The sequence below is a fragment of the Phoxinus phoxinus genome, assembly GCF_949152265.1.
Source record: "Phoxinus phoxinus genome assembly, chromosome: 18".
NCBI classification, from domain to species: Eukaryota; Metazoa; Chordata; class Actinopteri; order Cypriniformes; family Leuciscidae; genus Phoxinus; species Phoxinus phoxinus.
In genome coordinates this window covers 1,408,682-1,433,862 of record NC_136893.1, presented here as the reverse complement: position 1 = coordinate 1,433,862, position 25,181 = coordinate 1,408,682, and the positions used below count along the sequence as shown (strand labels likewise).

At 37.0% G+C, this 25,181-nt stretch overlaps 1 protein-coding gene across 3 annotated transcripts in view; it reads left to right on the top strand.

Annotated features, from left to right (window-relative positions):
• Positions 1-24,491, top strand: part of dnai3 (dynein axonemal intermediate chain 3) — a 59,922-nt gene extending 35,431 nt beyond the window's left edge. For 2 of the 3 annotated variants that reach the window (XM_079589518.1, XM_079589517.1), the window contains exons 16-23: positions 3,225-3,309; positions 4,338-4,462; positions 5,079-5,142; positions 9,168-9,298; positions 11,811-12,015; positions 13,137-13,228; positions 15,376-15,498; positions 23,490-24,491. In XM_079589518.1, coding sequence (XP_079445644.1) covers positions 3,225-3,309; positions 4,338-4,462; positions 5,079-5,142; positions 9,168-9,298; positions 11,811-12,015; positions 13,137-13,228; positions 15,376-15,498; positions 23,490-23,630 — 966 coding nt within the window. In that variant the 3' untranslated portion in view covers positions 23,631-24,491. The remainder of the gene's footprint in view (positions 1-3,224; positions 3,310-4,337; positions 4,463-5,078; positions 5,143-9,167; positions 9,299-11,810; positions 12,016-13,136; positions 13,229-15,375; positions 15,499-23,489) is intronic. The other variant, XR_013794964.1, reaches the window with a different exon arrangement.
• The last annotated feature ends 690 nt before the right edge of the window (positions 24,492-25,181 follow it).

Here is a 25,181-nt window from a genome sequence, read left to right as displayed (position 1 = left end):
GGTCTTTTCTTCTCTATTGTGTCGTATATCCGAGTGAAGCGCTTCTGGAACAAGAACACATGTGGGCGGGGCTTGACTTAGTCTGTGGGGAATTGATTGGCTGGTTGGTGGATGAGATTGGTGGATCTCATGTGAGTGACAGGTTGCCCCGCCCTCGTCATCAGAGAAGAGAAGAGGAACTTATTCTGATTCAGGATTACCAGGAACATGAATTTAAAACAATAATGATGTGCACCGATAAAACCTTTAATTTCTGTAATATCCCATAAAATATAAGAATTGTCAGTTTATGGTGACTTTAACCCTGGATCATCACCAGTTTACTTCTTGCAATTCAGACTTTTTTCTCAGAATTGCACGTTTATATTGCACGTTAGCGGGAGATATAAAGTCAGAATTGCATGATAGAAAGTCGCACTTGCGTGTTATAAAGTCAGAATTGTGAGATATAAACTTGTAATTCTTAGGAAAAAAGTCCGTCTTTTTTTCCTTAAAACTCGCAATTGTTTTGAGAATTTTTTTTCAGAATTGCACGTTTATTTAAACATTAGAATTAGAATTAAACATTTTAAAAGATAATTGCTACTTTTTAATCTCGCAATTATGACTTTATATCTCGCAAGTGTGAGTTTATATCTCGCAATTATGACTTTATATCTCGCAATTATGACTTTATATCTCGCAATTATGACTTTATATCTCACAATTGTGAGTTTATATCTCGCAATTATGACTTTATATCTCGCAATTGTGAGTTTATACCTCGCAATTATGACTTTATATCTCGCAAGTGTGAGTTTATATCTCGCAATTATGACTTTATATCTCGCAAGTGTGAGTTTATATCTCGCAATTATGACTTTATATCTCGCAAGTGTGAGTTTATATCTCGCAATTATGACTTTATATCTCGCAATTGTGAGTTTATACCTCGCAATTATGACTTTATATCTCACAATTGTGAGTTTATATCTCGCAATTATGACTTTATATCTCGCAATTGTGAGTTTATACCTCGCAATTATGACTTTATATCTCGCAAGTGTGAGTTTATATCTCGCAATTATGACTTTATATCTCGCAAGTGTGTTTATATCTCGCAATTATGACTTTATATCTCGCAAGTGTGACTTTATATCTCACAATTATGACTTTATATCTCGCAATTTTGAGTTTATATCTCGCAATTATGACTTTTATATCTCACAATTATGACTTTATATCTCGCAATTGTGAGTTTATATCTCGCAATTCTGACTTTATATCTCGCAATTGTGACTTTATATCACACAATTCTGTCTTTATATCTCACAATTCTGTCTTTATATCTCACAATTATGACTTTATATCTCGCAATTGTGAGTTTATATCTCGCAATTATGACTTTATATCTCGCAATTGTGAGTTTATATCTCGCAATTATGACTTTATATCTCGCAATTGTGAGTTTATATCTCGCAATTATGACTTTATATCTCGCAATTGTGACTTTATATCTCGCAATTATTACTTTATATCTCGTAATTGTGAGTTTATATCTCGCAATTATTACTTTATATCTCGCAATTGTGAGTTTATATCTCGCAATTATGACTTTATATCTCACAATTCTGACTTTATATCTCACAATTATTACTTTATATCTCGCAATTGTGAGTTTATATCTAGCAATTATGACTTTATATCTTGCAATTGTGACTTTATATCTCGCAATTATGACTTTATATCTCACAATTCTGACTTTATATCTCACAATTATTACTTTATATCTCGCAATTGTGAGTTTATATCTAGCAATTATGACTTTATATCTCGCAATTGTGAGTTTATATCTCGCAATTATGACTTTATATCTCGCAATTGTGAGTTTATATCTCGCAATTATGACTTTATATCTCGCAATTGTGAGTTTATATCTCGCAATTATGACTTTATATCTCGCAATTGTGACTTTATATCTCGCAATTATTACTTTATATCTCGTAATTGTGAGTTTATATCTCGCAATTATTACTTTATATCTCGCAATTGTGAGTTTATATCTCGCAATTATGACTTTATATCTCACAATTCTGACTTTATATCTCACAATTATTACTTTATATCTCGCAATTGTGAGTTTATATCTAGCAATTATGACTTTATATCTTGCAATTGTGACTTTATATCTCGCAATTATGACTTTATATCTCACAATTCTGACTTTATATCTCACAATTATTACTTTATATCTCGCAATTGTGAGTTTATATCTAGCAATTATGACTTTATATCTTGCAATTGTGACTTTATATCTCGCAATTATGACTTTATATCTCACAATTCTGACTTTATATCTCGCAATTATTACTTTATATCTCGCAATTGTGAGTTTATATCTAGCAATTATGACTTTATATCTTGCAATTGTGACTTTATATCTCACAATTCTGACTTTATATCTCGCAATTATTACTTTATATCTCGCAATTGTGAGTTTATATCTAGCAATTATGACTTTATATCTTGCAATTGTGACTTTATATCTCGCAATTATGACTTTATATCTCGCAATTATGACTTTATATCTCACAATTATGACTTTATATCTCACAATTATGACTTTATATCTCGCAATTGTGAGATTAAAAGTAGCAATTATCTTTTTAATTTTAATTCTGTGGTGGAAACAAGCTTCCATACGTAGCACAATTTTGACATTTTCTCTCGAAATTCTTTGTTTAGAACTCACAATTATGTTTTTTGTTGTTGTTGGCAATGCAAATATGCAAATAAGAACGTTAACCAAGGCGGAGTCAAAGGGCTTCCTTGTGCCCTTCCACCATGTCCAGGACACTAAATTTTTCGTGATATCATACAATATCTAAAATTTTTAAATAAAAACATTGAATTAGTTACGCAAATAACTAGATGCATAGTGCAGTGTATTGAATTGAACTGAACTGAATTGAGCTGGATGATGACATAATTGTTCTTTTTACTAATTTTTTATCATTTGTTTATCATAATTTACGAATTTGCAACTAAAACGGTTGAAATATTTTATTTAAAATGAAAATACGTAAAACTGTGAAGGGAATAATGATACTATTGTCTTTTTAGAGCTGCTTTCCAGCAGAAATTAAATGAAAGTTATTGATTCTGTTATTTTCCTGCTTTTTACTGTGAAGCTGCTGTGTTTTATATAAAGTGCCTTTAAATCAGGTTCACTCGGTCTACTGTAGGTGTCCTTACCAAAGATCGGCTCTACTGGTGAATACAGTCCTCTGAAGTTCAGCTTTCGGGACAACACAGTGGACTACATCACCGGTGAGACACCAGCACTTGTGTAGATGTGTTCGCTTTCTATTTACAACCTGTTCTTGCAGCGTTGAGCTATGTAGCCAATCACAGGCGTATCTGTTGAGCACATGAACCCAAAAGAGTTCTGCATGCTTGCGAATACTTTTATTATAACTAACGAAGTTTAAACACAATGTCAATAAGAGATTCATTGCACAGTGTAAAAAGCTTCATTGATTATAACAGGAGTTTTGTATACCTCGAGTCACGTTGAACTGAAGCACGGACTCTTTCTCCTGATCTACAGCCTCCGCAATTAACCTTCAATTCAAATCTTGATTTTGCACAAATTTCATTTAGAAAAATTTATAATTGTTTTTTTTCATACAAACAAATTGTTTATGTGTTTTATTCTTTATATACATGAAGCAAAAACAAAGTTCTGGAGTTCTGGAAAGAAAAAGCATCATAATCATAAAAATGTAAAAAAAAAAAAAAATCTTATTTTAATCGAATAACAAAAATTAAAATAAAATAATTACCTATAAGAGGAAATATTTTATTTGAAATAAATTATAATTTAAATCATTTTTAAATAAAATCAATCAAAAATATAGCTGCATGCAACGATGACGGGCCCTATCCTTGTTTCAAGTGATTACAAATGTATCATTTCAATCTCAAGATTTTGTACTTCCAGAAGTTTATTAACCTAATAAATAGACTATTTATATAAAACTAAATGGTCAGTCACAATTAAAATAAATTATAAGATAAAAACAAATAAAAATAAAATGCAAAAAAATATTTAATATTTACTTTAGAATAAAAAGAAATAAGTAACTGCTTTTAAAACCAAAACAATCAAGATAGAAAAAATTATATTTTATTTGTTTGTGTGCATGTCATGTGACCATGACCTGATATAAGAGAACCGTGATGGATTCATGATGACAGATTTTTTAATTTCAGGGAGAAATAATGCATTATTGTGCGACTCCAAAAAGCGTTCAGTTAATCTCTACTCGCCTTTAATGCATACGTTCTCTCTCTAGGTGATAAACCCCCACAGGACGCGGAGCGGGAAGAGGTGTGTGGGTTCGCGCAGCTCCGGGTGCCGTCGGCCAAACAGCAGAAACCCCTGGAGAACATCAGCACGAAGCTCTATGTGGGGACGGAGGTGAGCGCTGATCTCCACAACCTAAACAAACAAATCGAAAATTACGAGAATAAAGTCAAAATATTTCAAGATTAAAGTTGTAATATTTTGAAAATAAAATCAAAATTAGGAGAATATTTTTTTAGTAAAGAAATGCACTTGTGAAGTCGAACTGCCTCGGACATGGATCTAATGGAGTAGCTTTTTACTTTATCTGGGCTTGCCTTCCAACAAAAGGAAATTGTACAGGTGCTAATCTACCTTTATTTATAAAAACAAATAAATAACTTCTACAGAAGAATATTTTGACTTTAATCTCGAAATGATGCGACTTTACACTCTTAATTTTCAAAAAAATGTCCCGTTTTTATGCTTATAAAACACACATCAACCCCTTTCCATCCACTCAACTATGTTATGGCAAAAGAATAATGTATTATGATTGATTATTAGGCTATTGATAAATGTATTATTTGTTTTATAAAAGCAACAAGCCACAAAAGGCAGTGCAGCAACACCCTTTACTGTAATGCACAACCTTATTTTCCTCTCTCTCGTGATGAAGCTGAAATAACATACCCTGTAGAGTAGATGTGTTCTGCCTAAAGACAGGCGTGTGCTCTCGAGTCTCTTCTAGGACGGGGAACTCGTTTACACCGACTGGAAAATGGAGAAGGACAATGACTCAGGACGGCTGTTCAGTAAGGAAACATCCAAACATCACACTGTTACACACACTCAGATGAAATCAATGATGTAAGATCATCAGGAAAGAAAAAACCTCATCATCATGAGAATAAAACACACTAAAAAAGATCAAGTATTTTATTTGAAATAAATAAATTGAGAATAAAAACAAATTCGAAACAATTTAAAATAAATAAAAATAATAATTTGAAAATAAAATAAAAATATTTTATTTAAAATAATTTAAAAAATGTAATTGAATAAATACTTTTAAAATATAAATAATTCTAATAAAACGTATTAAAATATAATATATTCTATTTGAAATAAATTAAAACTAAAATAAATAACTATTTAGAAAATAAAAAACAATCAAAATAAAACACCTCCAAAAAATAAGAAATATTTGATCTGAAATTAAATAAAAAATAAATATATAATTTGATAATAAAAACAATAAAAAAACTTTTTATAAAAACACGTACTAAAAATAAGAAATATTTTATTTGAAAAAAAAAAATCTAATTCATATAAATAAAAACAATCAGAATAATACAAATATTTTATTTGAAATAAAATAAAAATATATTAAAACATTTATTTTGTTAATCTGCATTTCATGTGACATTTTACGGAATATGTGAATGTGTGTATATATTAATATTAACGTCAATTTTCAGGGGGACTTCAAATAAATTTGTAATTTATTTATGGATAACCCCTTGAGATGAACCATCTCATTTTCGAGGGGGTCCTTACAATACAAAGAAACCAACATCATAATAGAAATCATCATTAAAGTAAATACAACACAAGACTGTAACAAACATTTAGATAAATGGATATTCATACACACACACACACACACACACACACTAACAATTCTCCCACAAGCCCAGTCCCCTCCCTTTTGGCCCAAACCATAATCAAAGACAATCGGTGAACCATCTGCGAAAATGCAAATCCAAAATCAAGGTATAAATATGCTTACCCACTTTCATATACACATAAAAATGTTATAATAGTAGTAACAATAAATTGATCAAATAAAAAGAAGGGATCAGAAACAAGAACACAATGTTTGAGAATAAGTAAGAAGAGATGATTTGAAAAAATAAAAGGAGGTTATAGATCTGAGCGAGCTAGGAAGATTGTTCCAGTCTGATGGAGCTTTAAATTTAAATGCACGACGACCTACTTCTTTACAGATTCTAGGTACATACAAATAGAGCTGATCCATATGCCTTAAATTGTACTGTGTATGAAAAGGAGTTAGGTAATATTTCAAATATGGAGGAAAGTTGAAATGAATACACTTAAAAATAAGTAGTAACCAATGGAATTGCCTTCTTGATTTGGGAGCCAACCAGTTCAAAGACTCATACATTTGACAATGGTGAGTTCTGTAAGGACATCTAAGCACAAATCTACAAAGACTATTATATAGTACAGAAATAGGGCGAAGATTTGAATCTGTGGTGTTCCCGTATATTGTATCAGCATAATCAATTATTGGAAGTATCAAATGATTAATAATTCTTTTCCGAACATGTTGTGAGAAGCAATCTGCAGAGCGATAAAGTGATTTCAATTGACCATATACTTTATTGCAGATTGAGTTAATATGAGGTTTGAAGGAGAGCTGGGTATCAAGCCAGAGGCCAAGATATTTAAATTCTTCAACTTTTGTTAAAGCTGTTCCATCCAGAAAACTAATAGACCAGTTTTTAGATATTGGCAAAGAATTAGGTCGAGTGCAAAACAACATAGTGTAAGATTTTTTCCTGTTCAAAAGGAGTTTATTAGATGAAAACCATTTTTGAACTAAGTTAAAATCCATTTGAAGAGAGTATTGGATTTGTGAAATGTCAGAACTGGATGAATATATTACGGTGTCATCTGCATATAAGTGAATTAAACAGTTAGGACAGGTTTGCGGTAAATCATTAATAAAAATGGAAAATAAGAGAGGACCTAAGGATGAACCTTGTGGAACACCTTTGTTAATAATCTTAAAGCCTGACTGGGTGCCTTGAAAAGTAACGCATTGACGTCTATGATGAAGAAAATGATTAAAAAATAATAAAGAGTTAGAAGAAAGACCAATAGCATATAATTTGTCCAAGAGAAGATAATGATCAACCATATCAAATGCTTTGGTAAGATCAATAAATATAGCACCTGTCGGCATGTTACTGTCAGATGCTGACAGTATATCATTTGTGAATTTTAGAAGAGCAGTGGTGGTCGAGAAATTTGATCGAAAACCAGATTGATGTGGAGATAATACGTTTTGATCATTAAAATATTTAGAAAGTTGATTAAAGATTAGTTTTTCAAATATTTTTGTTATACTATTGATAATTGAAATAGGTCTGTAATTATTAATATCTGTGATATCACCTCCTTTATGAAGAGGAATTACTCTTGTGCAATTCCATGATCGGGGTGTTTCGCATGTTGCCAATGATAAATTAAATATATCAGCCAATGGGAATGATAAAACATGAGAGGCAAGTTTAAAAAATTTGATCTCCAGACCATCTGGACCAGCACTACAACCGGAGTTTATGCTAATATTTTAGCTCTAAATACTTTTGAATGTTATTTGGAGAATCTTCAATCAACTCTTTTCCACACAAACCTTCATCTGACCACGTGTGTCTGCCAGATTCAACACCTAACATTTCACCGTAGAAGCTGAAGATCTCCAGCAAACAGAACAACCCCAAATTATGCGATTAATGAGCCACTTCTCAGACGATAAATCAGGACGTGTGAAACTCTGAATCATTCCTTGTTCTGGTTTTCCCAGCATCACTTTCAGAGAAACACTGAGCTCATCCTGAAGGATTCTGGCAGAGATCGACCCTAATTTGACCAAACCGCCACATGTAAACCGAGGCAATTACAGAGCGATTATAATAAATATTACAGGATATTAAGTTTCATTAGTGCAGCGTGTCTGAACTCATTTACTGTGAGCGTAACGATCTTAATGAAGCCTGTTGTTCCGTTCATCTCTTCTCCTTCTGTTTGCTTGTTGTCTATTGTAATATCTGACCCTGGATCACTAACACTAGTCTGGAGCCGCACGGGTATATCTGTGGCAATAGCAACTATACACTGTATGGGTCAAAATTATCCATTTTTCTTTTATGCCAAAAATCATGAGGATATTAAGATCATGTTCATGAAGATATTTAGTAAATGTCCTACCGTAAATATATAAAACATGTATTTTTGTGAGTGAATGCAGCACAATCGTGAACATAAATGCACAACTTTAAAGGAGATTTTCTCAATGTTTACATTTTTTTGCTCCTCAGATTCCAGATTTTCAATAGTTGTGTCTCGACCAAATATTGTCCTATCCTAACAAACCACACATCAATGGAGAGATTATTTATTCAACTGTCATATGATGTGTAAATCATAATGTGACTGGTTTTGTGGTCCAGGGTCACATATGTACGGTTTTCCCAGCATCACGTTCAGAGAAACACTGAGCTCATCCTGAAGGATTCTGGCAGAGATCGAAGCTAATTTGGCCAAACCGCCACATGTAAATCGAGGCAATTACAGAGCGATTTCCATAAATATTACAGGATATTAAGTCTGTAATTATTAGTTTTTCTTCAAATCACAAAGCACGAGACGTGACACGTTACACACAAATATTGGGTAAAATGAGTAATTATATTGCAGTATTTTTATCAGTACATCTTAGAACTGAAATACATTTATAAATAACGTTTTGACGTGTCGCAGTGCATTCTGGGATTGCATTCTCTGTAGATTTTTTTCTAAAAGAAGATATTTTAAGAAGTGATTTTTGTCAATGTTGTTTGAACCTCAGTGTTCTGTAAAATATATTTAATGTTCCACAAAAGAAAGGAAGACGTACAGGTTTGAAACCACACGAGGTTGAGTAAACCATGACAAAATGTTAATTTTTGGATCTGATGGTTTATTTTTGTTGATTTGATTATTATATGTTTTATGCAAAAGTAATATTTTCATGTGTGTTTTCTGGCAGGTGCCAAACCCACGCATCAGTTCCTCGCTCACCACACGCTGGTGAACACCGTGAGCCGCTCTCCGTTCTTCAAGGACATCATCCTGACGGTGGGCAGCTTCGGTTTCGCCATCTGGAAGGAAGGGGTCATGGTGAGGTCACGGCACAAGCACATCAAACGGACAAAAGCATCTGTGCTTATTCTTTCAGGGCCCTATTTTACCGATCTGAGCTCATGGTCTAAAATGCACGGCACAAGTGTCCGAATCCACTCTTGCTAGTTTAACGACGGGACAAATGGTCGGCGGTCCCGGCGCATGCATGCTCTAAAAGGGTTTCTCTATTCTCTTAAACGTGTTTCGTCACTATGTTGTTCTCAGAGGTGGACAAAGTACACAACTTCCTTACTTGAGTAAAAGTACAGATACTACTGGTCAAATATTACTCCGTTACAAGTAAAAGTTGTAAAGACAGATTTTCAACTTAAAGGGTAACTAAACCCCTGGTCAGAGCCTGACTCCACCCACTGGCAATATTTGAAAAATGCTGGAAAAGTGGGCAGAGCCCAACGGACGAACCGAGGGCGGGGCTGAGCGGGTGATTGACAGACCCGCAGTGACTGACAGCTGCTGTCAGACTCGCTAAGATGGAGAGTGACGCAAGTAGCTTTGCAACAGAGCGGTCATTTAAAGTTGAGGACTTTTCTCCCCTGAAGTGGAGGAATTGTCTGTGGTCACAGAGCTAAAATCATATCAATTCGAGCCGCTAGCTCAAACTGCGGTGTCGCATCGCATTAACTCCCGCATCGCGATCGGCATCCGACGATGCTAGCGAAGCAGCCGTGCAAGAGAGAATGGGGCCAGTATCTGAGTGGATTATTTTTACTATTGACCTCCGTTAAGCATATTTTGCCGCTATGTGAAAAAAAATATCCAGCAAAACGCGCCGGCGGTTGTGGAGTCCATGCAGGAAGAGCAGCGTTTGGCACACAAGTGCATGTAAACACTGGCGCTAATTTCCAAGTCTGGTGGGAAGTTATAACAGTTACAGTCCAGCAGTGCTGTTGCAACCGGCAACACTACACCTATACCAGCCTAACCACTGTACTAAATACAGATAAAGCTAATGCTAAAAATCTACACTATCCTAACTGATGCAATACTATGCTAGGCCTACTAACTAACTATGCTTCTAACAACACTAACAAACTATGCTAAATAACTACCTAGGCTACACGAAATAATCTAAATAACTATAAATGCTATGCTAACTAGATGCTAAAATACGCTATCCTGATCGTTTTCACAACTCGTAATTCCAATTTCCAACTCCTGACTCGCTCTGGTGTTGACGGAACCAGATGCTTTTATACCAGGGGCTGCCAGGGGCGTGGCAGAGTAGCGTCAAAGAGTACCCTACGTCAGAGAGTACCCCTACTTCAGGAGATTCCGTTTAACCTGAAGAGGGCAGCACTCAGACGTTTTTACACCATATATTTGAAAATTAAAACACTTTATACTCAAATGTTAAAAAAAGTACTCGAATCAATGAACAGCATTTATGAAGCTCCATTCGTACAGATCATTAACTAAAAAAAGTTGGTTTAGTGTTTAGTTACCCTTTAAGTAAAAGTACAGAAGTACTCATTTTTAAAAGTACTTCAGTATAAAAGTAAATGTCAATTCATTGTTTTATCATTGTTGCATGTAATACTTACAGTCCCTTATGCCTCTGAATCTCTGCCTGCCTCATATCAATATAACATTTATTTCTAGAACACAGTTCCTGTGGGATTAAATAAGTCACTCAATAACGTCCACAATGGTTTCGGACACACAAACGGCTGTTCCCAGTTGTTTGGCTTTTAGTATGAATATGTTCGCCGTACTGTTATCTATAAGCTATAGTGTGCTCCAAAACAATGACAAAATTCACATTTAGAAGACCAAACCCAACGGTGCAAATTAAAATCATGTTGATGTCAGAATCCAATGTCAGATTGACGTTAATCTCCAACGTTGGACAGACGTTGTATTGTGGTTGAAAATCGGTTGATGTCAGAAACCAACATCAGTCGAGTTCTGGCGTCAACCAGACTTTCATTTACAACCAAACTCATCCCTGACGTCACTACTCTCTACTCAAGGCCCTCGACAGAAATGTAGTGGAGTAAAAAGTACGATATTTGTCTTTCAAATGTAGTGAAGTTAAAGTAAAAGTTTCCAGAAAAAATAATACTCAAGTAAAGTACAGATACTCCAAAAGTGTACTTAAGTACAGTACTCAAGTAAATGTACTTTGTTACTGTCCACCTCGTGATAAGAAGCGAGCTAAAGTCAGAGAATAAAACACTGACACAATGATGAACAAGTAACAATAATATTCGCCATAACGTCATTTTACTGAATACGTAAACATAATCTCTTATTTAATCTTTGTAAAGAAACCTCATTGCTTAACTGGCTACTTAACTTGCTTAACGCAATTCACAACCTCACCACTAGATGCCGCTAAAATTCGCACCTTTATACATGAACTAATGTTAACTAATGAACCTCATTGTAAAGTGCTACCACTTTTGCTTATAATAGAATAGTTAGAATCAGTTTTAGACTGAGTTAGTTTAGCATGTGCTGAATGATTCTGTCTCGCGTCTCGTTTCAGAGCGGCCCGATCCTCATGTCGGCCTGCTCTAAGGTCATGTGTACGATCGGTCACTGGTCCCTGACCCGGCCGGCGCTCTTCTTCATCGGGAAGAAGGACGGGACCATCGAGGTTTGGGATCTGCTGCAAAACACCCACGAACCCTCACAAACCCAGAACATCAGCACCGCCTCCATCACCTGCATCAGATCCAGCAGCTCCTGCGGTAAAGCTATGAGACTGACACTAGCGCCCCCTGCAGGACACATCACGGTGAACTGTATTCCCTCCTGTTACGTCTATTACACAAATATCTGCAAGAGTTGCTGCAACCACATTTCTGTCAGGACCACTATCATCAAATACGATTGACGATTAGCACACAGTTTGGATTGGCGGTATGGTTCTGTTCTGGGCGAGCACTCCCCGCGCATCCATGCAGACTAGCATTAATAAGAGCAGCAATAACCCCCCTTAGGGTGAACACAACAGAACCAACAGGAGTGTATTACAGATATCATTAATTCAAGATTTTAAAGTGCAGCATTATTCGAGAATTTATTCTGATTCAAAGGGAATCAAAATGCCAAATCCTGACTGACGAGTGGAGCTGGGGAGGGAGGAGGGTAATGCGCTCCTGAGAAACGCCATCGCTGCTGATAATACTGTATACGGTGATAGTGTCGTATTCCTATAGAGGATCAGCTGAGAGTCACTGAGAGAACGTGACCTGCCAGAACTAACACTACGCTTGATGTTAGTACATATTCAACTTTATAAAGTTTGATTATCCCTAGAAAAACAAAGTGTAGAATTTACTTTAAAAAACATTTTTTCGCTCCGAAATTGCTAGTCAACTTCACAAATAATTTCAAAGAAACAGGAAGAAACACATTTAATTAAATGGGAAATTCTGAAGTAGAAAGACTGAAATAGTATTTTTGTGTAAAACAGACTCCAATAATCTTTGTTTAATTTAAAGCTTTGAAATATAGTTTTATACAGTAAGAGCCAGTCTCAGAATGGATCGTTAATTTGAGCTCTTTTGAACAATAAACAATTACATTTTTTACTGTATAAACCATTAATAAATGCTTAAAAAAAATATATCGCTCATGCATTAACTAATGTTTAAGTCAATAATTGTATCCCTTCAAACTCATATTTGATCATTAAAATTGCATTTAAACATGAAAGTAATTTGTAGAAACTTTAACAAATTTCATTATTGGGAATACAATTTTTTTTTCTCTTCTGTAGGAAAAAAGCAGAAGACTTGTATTCTTAAGAATGTTTTGTGAGCTGACCCCATGACAGATACTGACGTGTCCGGCTTCTGTCCCGCAGGGAAGCATCATCTTCTGGCGGTCTCAGATCGCATCGGGACACTACACATCCTACAGATCCCATGGACCCTGCGCAAGTCCTCCAACAACGAGGTGAGAAGTCAAGTCACCTTCATTCATATATAGCGCTTTCAACAATACGGTTTCAAAGCAGCTTTGAGAATGTCATCTCATGTTCCGCTAAACAACTATCAATACTGAATAAAATACATTCAATTAATCTACTCAGTTCAGACTGATGACGCGTTTCCACTGTTGTTAACATTGTAAATGTATAATATTAAACTGTGTTGTCATTAAAGGTGCAGTAAGTGATTTCTGAGGAACACTGTTGATATTTGAATTGATGCCCAAACAAACACTGCCTTTATTGCTCCGCTCCCAAAATAACAAATACGCTAGTATGCACAACAGGAAACCACTGACAGCTCGCACAAGCATGGATGATCAGCTGTGAACAGCATACAACAGCGCATCTTACGTCTGTGAAACATAGCAAACTGTTACTCGCGTATGGAGCCGAAACAACGCAACCTTGGTGTCCGTGTTCAAGCCTTCCCACTCTGTAGTGAGGCTCCTAAAGCTCTTGCCTGATCATAACCCTTCTTCTTCCAGTTATATTCCTGTCCTTTTCCTGTTTTCTAATGTCTCTCAGCCATCTCTCTTTCTACAGTCTTTCTTCAAATCTCCCTCTTGCTCACTCTCGCTCCTCCCCATCATAATTGGACACGCCCCCCTAGTGCTGATTGGCTAACCCTCTCTCCTCCCAATCACAAGTAGACACACCCCCTACTGCTGATTGGCTTACCCTCTCTCCTCCCCATCATGAGTGGACACGCCCCCTACTGCTGATTGGCTCACTCTCTCTCCTCCCCATCATGATTGGACACGCCCCCTACTGCTGATTGGCTAACTCTCTCTCCTCTCCATCATGAGTGGACACGCCCCCTACTGCTGATTGGCTCACTCTCGCTCCTCCCCATCATGAGTGGACACGCCCCCTACTGCTGATTGGCTAACTCTCTCTCTTCCCCCATCATGAGTGGACACGCCCCATACTGCTGATTGGGTAACTCTCTCTCTTCCCCCATCATGAGTGGACACGCCCCATACTGCTGATTGGGTAACTCTCTCTCTTCCCCCATTATGAGTGGACACGTCCCCTACTGCTGATTGGCTAACTCTCTCTCTTCCCCAATTATGAGTGGACACGTCCCCTACTGCTGATTGGCTAAATCTCTCTCTTCCCTCATTATGAGTGGACACGCCCCCTACTGCTGATTGGCTAACTCTCTCTCCTCTCCATCATGAGTAGAAACGCCCCCTACTGCTGATTGGCTAACTCTCTCTCCTCTCCATCATGAGTAGAAACGCCCCCTACTGCTGATTGGCTAACTCTCTCTCCTCCCCCTTCATTAATGTGGACACGCCCCCTACTGCTGATTGGCTAACTCTCTCTCCTCTCCATCATGAGTAGAAACGCCCCCTACTGCTGATTGGCTTACTCTCTCTCCTCCCCCTTCATTAATGTGGACACGTCCCCTACTGCTGATTGGCTAAATCTCTCTCTTCCCTCATTATGAGTGGACACGCCCCCTACTGCTGATTGGCTAACTCTCTCTCCTCTCCATCATGAGTAGAAACGCCCCCTACTGCTGATTGGCTAACTCTCTCTCCTCCCCCTTCATTAATGTGGACACGCCCCCTACTGCTGATTGGCTAACTCTCTCTCCTCTCCATCATGAGTAGAAAAGCCCCCTACTGCTGATTGGCTAAGAGATTGTATGAATGAATGAATGAATGAGGCATTTATATAGCGCTTTTTCATATGTACTACTGTACACCCAAAGCGCTTTACAGTCATGTCGAGGTCTCTCCTCAACACCACCAGTGTAGTGATCGGTCTGATCCACTTTAGTTTTTTCTCTCCTATTTACGCAGTTGTACAAACACAATATTTCAGCACACACACAAAGAACAGACATCTAGCAAATATTCACAAAATTTAGGTCTTGAGTAAAAAAAATTCACCAGAAAATTTCTTCTAAGAAGCTCGGAAATGTGAAACGAGTCCATTTCAATAGATTCTGGGATTGGGATTAAAAGAGATATTTAATGTTGACTTGCTCGAAATTAGATGTCTGCATAATATTGCCAGAACAGAGTTCACATTGTGAGCATGACTAAAAATGCAATGAATGTAGGACTAGGATTTATAAGTAAGATGCATTTCTCTACAGAAAAAGAATGTGAGGAAGTACTTCGAAAAGGAAGAGGAGCGGCTGGAGTACTTTGAGAAACGGCAGATCAAACACGAGAAGCACAAGAAAGAGATGGAGGCTGAACAACTGAAGAAGAAGACGGTGAGAGAGGAACATTTTAGACGTGTTTAAAGGAACATTTACCCAGGCTTTTTATAGTTAACTAAAACTAAAACCATGAAAAACATTTTCGTTACTTGGAAGAAGAAAAAAAAACATGAAATTAAATTAAATAAGATATAAAAAAAAGTTGCCAAAGCAATATTTCTCATTTTCATTTAGTTTAACTCTAAGGGGAAAAAAAACAGAGGTTTGGAACTTGAGGGTGATGAAATGATAATTAATGTTCCGGTGAATTATTCCTGTAATTATTCTTCATGATTTATCGTCTATTTCTATGTGCTTTGAGATTATGTACACTCAAAAAATATTTAAGAATAAATTTAAGATTTAAATGAAATACATAATTCCCATCCATTTGTATTACACAGTTTTAACATCATGAGCTCTATTGTAACGCTCTGAAGCGCACGTATCAAACGCGAAACGCAAGTAACTTTGTGGGCGGATCCCGGCGCTGTTGCTATTATACCGGCGGATAAACGACTCTTGCGCCCGACGCAAATCTAAAATGTGTGTGTCTGAAGTCGCTTCATTACTCATAGGTGTGGTTTGGGCGTAACGTGAAATAAACCAATCAGAGCGTCCTCTCACATTCCCTTTAAGAGCCGGCGCGCTTGTTCCACGGCGGATTGCTATTATAACGGCGGATCGCTATTATAACGGCGGATTGCTATTATAACGGCGGATCGCTATTATAACGGTGGATTGCTATTATAACGGCGGATCGCTATTATAACGGCGGATCGCTATTATAACGGCGGATCGCTATTATAACGGCGGATCGCTATTATAACGGCGGATTGCTATTATAACGGCGGATTGCTATTATAACGGCGGATCGCTATTATAACGGCGGATTGCTATTATAACGGCGGATTGCTATTATAACGGCGGATTGCTATTATAACGGCGGATCGCTATTATAACGGCGGATCGCTATTATAACGGCGGATCGCTATTATAACGGCGGATCGCTATTATAACGGCGGATCGCTATTATAACGGCGGATCGCTATTATAACGGCGGATTGCTATTATAACGGCGGATCGCTATTATAACGGCGGATTGCTATTATAACGGCGGATCGCTATTATAACGGTGGATTGCTATTATAACGCCGGATTGCTATTATAACGGTGGATCGCTATTATAACGGCGGATCGCTATTATAACGGCGGATCGCTATTATAACGGCGGATCGCTATTATAACGGCGGATTGCTATTATAACGGCGGATCGCTATTATAACGGCGGATCGCTATTATAACGGTGGATCGCTATTATAACGCCGGATTGCTATTATAACGGTGGATCGCTATTATAACGGCGGATTGCTATTATAACGGTGGATCGCTATTATAACGGCGGATCGCTATTATAACGGCGGATCGCTATTATAACGGCGGATTGCTATTATAACGGTGGATCGCTATTATAACGGCGGATCGCTATTATAACGGTGGATTGCTATTATAACGGCGGATTGCTATTATAACGGCGGATTGCTATTATAACGGCGGATTGCTATTATAACGGCGGATTGCTATTATAACGGCGGATCGCTATTATAACGGCGGATCGCTATTATAACGGCGGATCGCTATTATAACGGTGGATCGCTATTATAACGGCGGATCGCTATTATAACGGCGGATCGCTATTATAACGGTGGATCGCTATTATAACGGTGGATCGCTATTATAACGGCGGATGGCTATTATAACGGCGGATTGCTATTATAACGGTGGATTGCTATTATAACGGCGGATTGCTATTATAACGGCGGATTGCTATTATAACGGTGGATCGCTATTATAACGGTGGATCGCTATTATAACGGTGGATCGCTATTATAACGGCGGATTGCTATTATAACGGTGGATTGCTATTATAACGGCGGATTGCTATTATAACGGTGGATCGCTATTATAACGGTGGATCGCTATTATAACGGCGGATGGCTATTATAACGGCGGATTGCTATTATAACGGTGGATTGCTATTATAACGGCGGATTGCTATTATAACGGCGGATTGCTATTATAACGGTGGATCGCTATTATAACGGTGGATCGCTATTATAACGGTGGATCGCTATTATAACGGCGGATGGCTATTATAACGGCGGATTGCTATTATAACGGCGGATCGCTATTATAACGGCGGATCGCTATTATAACGGTGGATCGCTATTATAACGGTGGATCGCTATTATAACGGCGGATGGCTATTATAACGGCGGATTGCTATTATAACGGTGGATTGCTATTATAACGGCGGATTGCTATTATAACGGCGGATTGCTATTATAACGGCGGATCGCTATTATAACGGCGGATCGCTATTATAACGGCGGATCGCTATTATAACGGCGGATTGCTATTATAACGGTGGATCGCTATTATAACGGCGGATCGCTATTATAACGGTGGATCGCTATTATAACGGCGGATCGCTATTATAACGGCGGATCGCTATTATAACGGCGGATCGCTATTATAACGGTGGATCGCTATTATAACGGCGGATCGCTATTATAACGACGGATCGCTATTATAACGGCGGATCGCTATTATAACGGCGGATCGCTATTATAACGGCGGATCGCTATTATAACGGTGGATTGCTATTATAACGGCGGATTGCTATTATAACGGCGGATTGCTATTATAACGGTGGATCGCTATTATAACGGCGGATCGCTATTATAACGGCGGATCGCTATTATAACGGCGGATTGCTATTATAACGGTGGATCGCTATTATAACGGCGGATCGCTATTATAACGGTGGATTGCTATTATAACGGCGGATTGCTATTATAACGGCGGATTGCTATTATAACGGCGGATTGCTATTATAACGGCGGATTGCTATTATAACGGCGGATCGCTATTATAACGGCGGATCGCTATTATAACGGCGGATCGCTATTATAACGGTGGATCGCTATTATAACGGCGGATCGCTATTATAACGGCGGATCGCTATTATAACGGTGGATCGCTATTATAACGGTGGATCGCTATTATAACGGCGGATGGCTATTATAACGGCGGATTGCTATTATAACGGTGGATTGCTATTATAACGGCGGATTGCTATTATAACGGCGGATTGCTATTATAACGGTGGATCGCTATTATAACGGTGGATCGCTATTATAACGGTGGATCGCTATTATAACGGCGGATTGCTATTATAACGGTGGATTGCTATTATAACGGCGGATTGCTATTATAACGGTGGATCGCTATTATAACGGTGGATCGCTATTATAACGGCGGATGGCTATTATAACGGCGGATTGCTATTATAACGGTGGATTGCTATTATAACGGCGGATTGCTATTATAACGGCGGATTGCTATTATAACGGTGGATCGCTATTATAACGGTGGATCGCTATTATAACGGTGGATCGCTATTATAACGGCGGATGGCTATTATAACGGCGGATTGCTATTATAACGGCGGATCGCTATTATAACGGCGGATCGCTATTATAACGGTGGATCGCTATTATAACGGTGGATCGCTATTATAACGGCGGATGGCTATTATAACGGCGGATTGCTATTATAACGGTGGATTGCTATTATAACGGCGGATTGCTATTATAACGGCGGATTGCTATTATAACGGCGGATCGCTATTATAACGGCGGATCGCTATTATAACGGCGGATCGCTATTATAACGGCGGATTGCTATTATAACGGTGGATCGCTATTATAACGGCGGATCGCTATTATAACGGTGGATCGCTATTATAACGGCGGATCGCTATTATAACGGCGGATCGCTATTATAACGGCGGATCGCTATTATAACGGTGGATCGCTATTATAACGGCGGATCGCTATTATAACGACGGATCGCTATTATAACGGCGGATCGCTATTATAACGGCGGATCGCTATTATAACGGCGGATCGCTATTATAACGGTGGATTGCTATTATAACGGCGGATTGCTATTATAACGGTGGATTGCTATTATAACGGTGGATCGCTATTATAACGGCGGATCGCTATTATAACGGCGGATCGCTATTATAACGGCGGATCGCTATTATAACGGCGGATCGCTATTATAACGGTGGATCGCTATTATAACGGTGGATTGCTATTATAACGGCGGATCGCTATTATAACGGCGGATCGCTATTATAACGGCGGATCGCTATTATAACGGCGGATCGCTATTATAACGGCGGATTGCTATTATAACGGCGGATCGCTATTATAACGGCGGATTGCTATTATAACGGCGGATCGCTATTATAACGGCGGATTGCTATTATAACGGCGGATCGCTATTATAACGGCGGATCGCTATTATAACGGCGGATTGCTATTATAACGGCGGATCGCTATTATAACGGCGGATTGCTATTATAACGGCGGATGGCTATTATAACGGCGGATTGCTATTATAACGGTGGATTGCTATTATAACGGCGGATTGCTATTATAACGGCGGATTGCTATTATAACGGCGGATTGCTATTATAACGGCGGATTGCTATTATAACGGCGGATTGCTATTATAACGGCGGATCGCTATTATAACGGCGGATTGCTATTATAACGGCGGATTGCTATTATAACGGCGGATCGCTATTATAACGGCGGATCGCTATTATAACGGCGGATCGCTATTATAACGGCGGGTTTGCTATTATAACGGCGGGTTTGCCGGCGCACGCCAGGAGCGGTTCACAGCCGAGGAGACCGACGTTCTCGTCAGGGCCGTAAAACACAGAGAAGTGACATTGTATGAGGATGAAACACACACACATTAGCTTCGGTTAAACAGCTGTATAATAATTTGGGTAAATGTGTAAGCTAAATGTTTTCATTTTTCCACATCTTCACGGACACAACAATGATTTCCCTCGTATGGTAATATTTTTCCTTGTAATAATGTATGATTTGCAAAAATGAAAACTGCTGCGTCTGTGTAGATTAGAGAATCAAAGTGTGTGTGTTGTTCACACACTACATTATGGCCAAGCACGCGCCCTTAAAATAGCATCTGACTAACGCGCGGCGCCGCTGTCTTTAGACTCGGTTTTTCCCGCTCTGTGGCGGAATTGTTTTTTGAAACTGCAAAATATCACCAGGGAACGTTTGCGCCAGAACACACTCCTCTTTTCACTGAACTCTTCCTCTTTTTTTTGTATTCAAATTGCAAATAATTATCATAAATCTGTTAACAATAACATTTATTCAGTTAAAAATTATGAACATGTTTAAAAATATGTCTGTAATAAAAACAAGCAACATTTAAATGTATGTTCAAATATATGAGATTGAAACAAATTGGTTTTGTTGATGATAAATACACTGCTTCAGTTTATTAGTGCATTACAGAAATCTGACCCGTTTCATTTATGTATAACTGACACATATGCATCACATTAAGTAAAAACTGTTATACAAATGGACGGATTTTTTAATTTAATGCAATTCAAATAGATAAATCTTAAAACTAGTCCTAAAGATTTTTTGAGTGTATTTCCATGAGTATGTATCTACTTAACCATATTTTGTGACAAATTTGTACCCAGAGTCGAGCTAAACCTCACAAAACCTGCTTTTGGGGACATCCTGATTTGTAAAAACAGCATTTAAAAATTAAAGGGATAGTTCACTTTAACAAAACAGTTACCAGGTCCCATTGACTTCCATAGTATTTACTATGGAAGTCAATGGGACCTGGTAACTGTTTGGTTACTGACATTCTTCAAAATATCTTCCTTTATGTTCAGCAGAAGAAAGAAATTCATACAGGTTTGAAACAAGTTGAGGGTGAGTATATGATGACAGAATTTTCATTTTAAAGTGAACTATCCCTTTAAGTAAATAATTTTTTTACTGTAAAAATGCAGAAAGATTTCAGTTAGGGTTAGATTATAGTATTTATAACTAGTTGTTTATAAAAAAACAATAGAAGTCTATGCAATGTCCCCATTTAAATAGCTGTGCAAACGTGTGTTTAAGCTCACAGCAAACACAGATGAAGTCCGCTGCCGTTCCGCTGGAATGTGTGATTGAGTTATTCCAGATCTGCTCAGACTTGCTGAATATATTTACTAAATATGAAAGTATGCTGCCGTCTGTGTCTCCGAGGGTCTAAAACACACACATTTGTGTTACACACCCCGCGGACACATGATGCTGGAGGCTCTCTGGAGAGATTTCAAGACAAACACTTAATGTTTCTTATTTAAGGCAAGACACTACAGGCGGAACTATAGTTTTCTTCATGTACTGGTCAATTGTGTGATTTTTGCTTCCTTCACAGTGGACAGAAAACATCCAAAATACACATTTACGTGTTTATTTTATTGCACTTTATCCATTTACGCCTGTACATTTAAATTACACTATATATCTTTAAAGAGTTTGTCCTCCACTTCAGCAGCAGTTACACACACCAAAACTTACAGTTTTATTCCTGTCTATATTCTGAAGGTTTTTACTGAAGGGTTTGTTCATATATCACTTACACTTATTTTTATAATATTTTATTCATAAAAACTTTTTTCTGATTTAAGGCAAGATGACTAAGCCATTGTTTTTCATGCACTGATCAATTTAGAGATTATGAGATATTTTGCTTTGCTTTTGTCTTCTTTTAGATTAGTAAAAAGAAAACATCCAAAATACAGATTTACGTGTTTATTTTATTACACTTTCTATAAGCGCCGGTAGATTTTAATTACGATACATATCTTTAAAGAGTTTGTCCTCCACTTCAGCAGCAGTTACACACACCAAAACTTACAGTTTTATTCCTGTCTATATTCTGAAGGGTTTTACTGAAGGGTTTGTTCATATATCATTCACACTGGTTTATATAACATTTTATTCCTTAAAACCTTTTTTTTTGTGGCTGTTTTGAGTATTTTCTGATTTATGGAGTGATAAAAGATATATTCAAAATCCCCTCTGTAATAACCGTTAACTCTAATATGTCAACAAAATCAATAAAGCTTTATCTAATGTTCAGATTTATGTATGTAAATTAGTGCGGATTTAACTTGATTGCATACTTAACATTACAGAAAACTTGTAATACAAAGCAACTGTACTGTGATTAATCAACTGGGGAAATATGGGGATATCTATTAGTTAGAATTATGATCATATTCACCACTCTTCCCTTAAATGCTCAGTTGTATGTGTTTTCCTGTATTCCTACCGCAGTAGATGTTTGGTTTCCAGACCGTTTTCTACTTTCAATTTTTGTAATCACTTTTCAATGATTACAAGAAAAATATCTGCCTAAGGAGTCATAAATATAAGCTTGTTTTTCCACTGAATTACGTTTATTTACCTGACTGCATTGGTAGATATTTTTCTTATTTTAATCATAAACACCTCATTTTATTACATAAATGTATCTTAAATGTGGTGCTCTTCTGTAATTTTTGATTCATTAATTTTTTATTTTATTTTATTGGAATGATACGAAACTTGGTAAAGTTTTTGCACTTGCAATGTGAACACACACACACACATACACACACAATTTTTCTCTCATAACAAATAAAATTACACCACACTTTTTAAATAACTTTTTTTTCACTTAATTTTTCAAAAGTCTGTTGAGCATTCGAGATTAATGACATTTTATTTTCAGATCTATGCTCAAAAAGTGAATAAATGGATTATAAACTACTGCAGAAATATAATTTAGTACCATAAAATCCCCTAAAAATAGAAAATATTCAATAAAAAACATTATCGAACTAAAATATAGTACATTCATTTCATTGAGCAAAGGGTTAAGAATGTTGCTCTGGAAACCAAGACAAAATCAGTTTTTTTGCAGTGCACACCGCATTTGATTGTTTAGTCTAAACGTACTGACGACTTTAATAGACCACATGAAACGCTGTTCTGTATTAAAGCTGTAGTGTGAAATGGCCTTAACTTGTGTGAGTTGTTGTTCATCAGGAGCCAGCGGTGCCACTGAAACCGGACGAGGAACTGGAGGCGGAAGCGCTGAAGGAATATGAACAGTTTCTGGCTCTGGAGAAGATCGTTTTGAAGAACATGGGCCTCCTGACCGACACGATAGACCAGTCAGACCTGTAACGCATTAGAGACATCATCATCATCATCACCATCATCATCATATGATCACCATAACGCTCTGGAATTACAGCTGAGTCAGATGTTCTAATTACAAGATTTAACACTGGTGTTTGTAATTAGTTAAGTTCTTTGAAAAATAAAACCCATCTAGTTTGTCATTCCGATTGAACAATGTAAATCATTCAGTGTTGTTCAGTGTAAACTTGCTTTTCAAAAAATCTTAACTGAATGCTAATAGATTTTTGGGAATTTTGGAACAACATTACAAATCTAATAATAATTTGAAATGCATTCAAAAGGATCAAATAAGAATCAGATGAGGTCAGAAATTCTGATTGATTGGTTCCCAAATATTGAAAAAATAAATTTATATATATATATATATACACCATTAGCAAAGCATTATAATCCTTTAGTTTTTGACTACTGTGGTTTTCGGACTGTAAAACAGAGGCAGTTTCTTCAGAAGGGCAGATGTGTGTTCCGATGACCTTGAAGATCGATTCTTCCTCCGGTTACTGTCCGAGTTCATCTTTATTCCCCATCAGTGCTGTAATCAAACACGCTTCACCTCGACAGATAATCTATAACCGGTTATCTGGTTACATTCAGGCACTTAATGTACAGTATTGATCAACTTCAGCCGACTCGTATCGATTCAGTACAGACACTAAACTTCCTCCTCAAGAACGCTCGTGACGAGACTAATGCAGGTCTGCTCGATGTACAGTGACTTTCAGAAAAGTGCATCTTATGAACTTCAAGTTAACTTTATCAAATGCATTTCTACAGGTAACTCGTAAGGTTTTGCCGGCCATAAAGTAATTTATTAATGTACAATTTCATACTGTATACTTCTTTGTTTACCATTTAAACACATCCCACTGAAGAACACATTTCTGTGTGAATTGTTAATACGTAACTACATATTTGCATAAACTGAACCTAATGCAATAATTTACGTAAGATGATTGTACATAATGTACAAATTCAGGCACAGTATGCAGAATAGTATGCGTAATGTTTCAGAGAGTAGGACAAAACATTACTTTTGAAAGAGGCGTTTCTCTCTCAGAAATACCATGCCTTTCAAAAGTTTTGGATCGAAGATTTTTAATCCTTTTAAAATAAGTCTTTTTGCTCACCAAGGCTGCATTTATTTGATTAAAAGGCAAAAAAAAAAGTAATATTGTGAAATATTATTATAATGTAAATCATCAGTTCTCTATGTGAATATATAGTAAAGTGTAATTTATTCCTGTGATCAAAGCTGAATTTATCATCATTACTCCAGTCTTCAGTGTCACATGATCCTCCAGAAATCAGTGTAATATGATGATCTGATGATCAAGACACATTTATGATTATTATCAGTGTTGAAAACAGTTATTTACATGTTTTATTTCAGGATTCTTTGATTGATATAAAGTTCAAAAGAACGGCATTAATCTGAAATAGAAGCTGTAGTAACATTAAACATACCGTTCAACAGTTTGGGGTCAGTAAGAATTCTTATTTTATTTTTGGGAGAAATAAATCAAAGAAATCAAT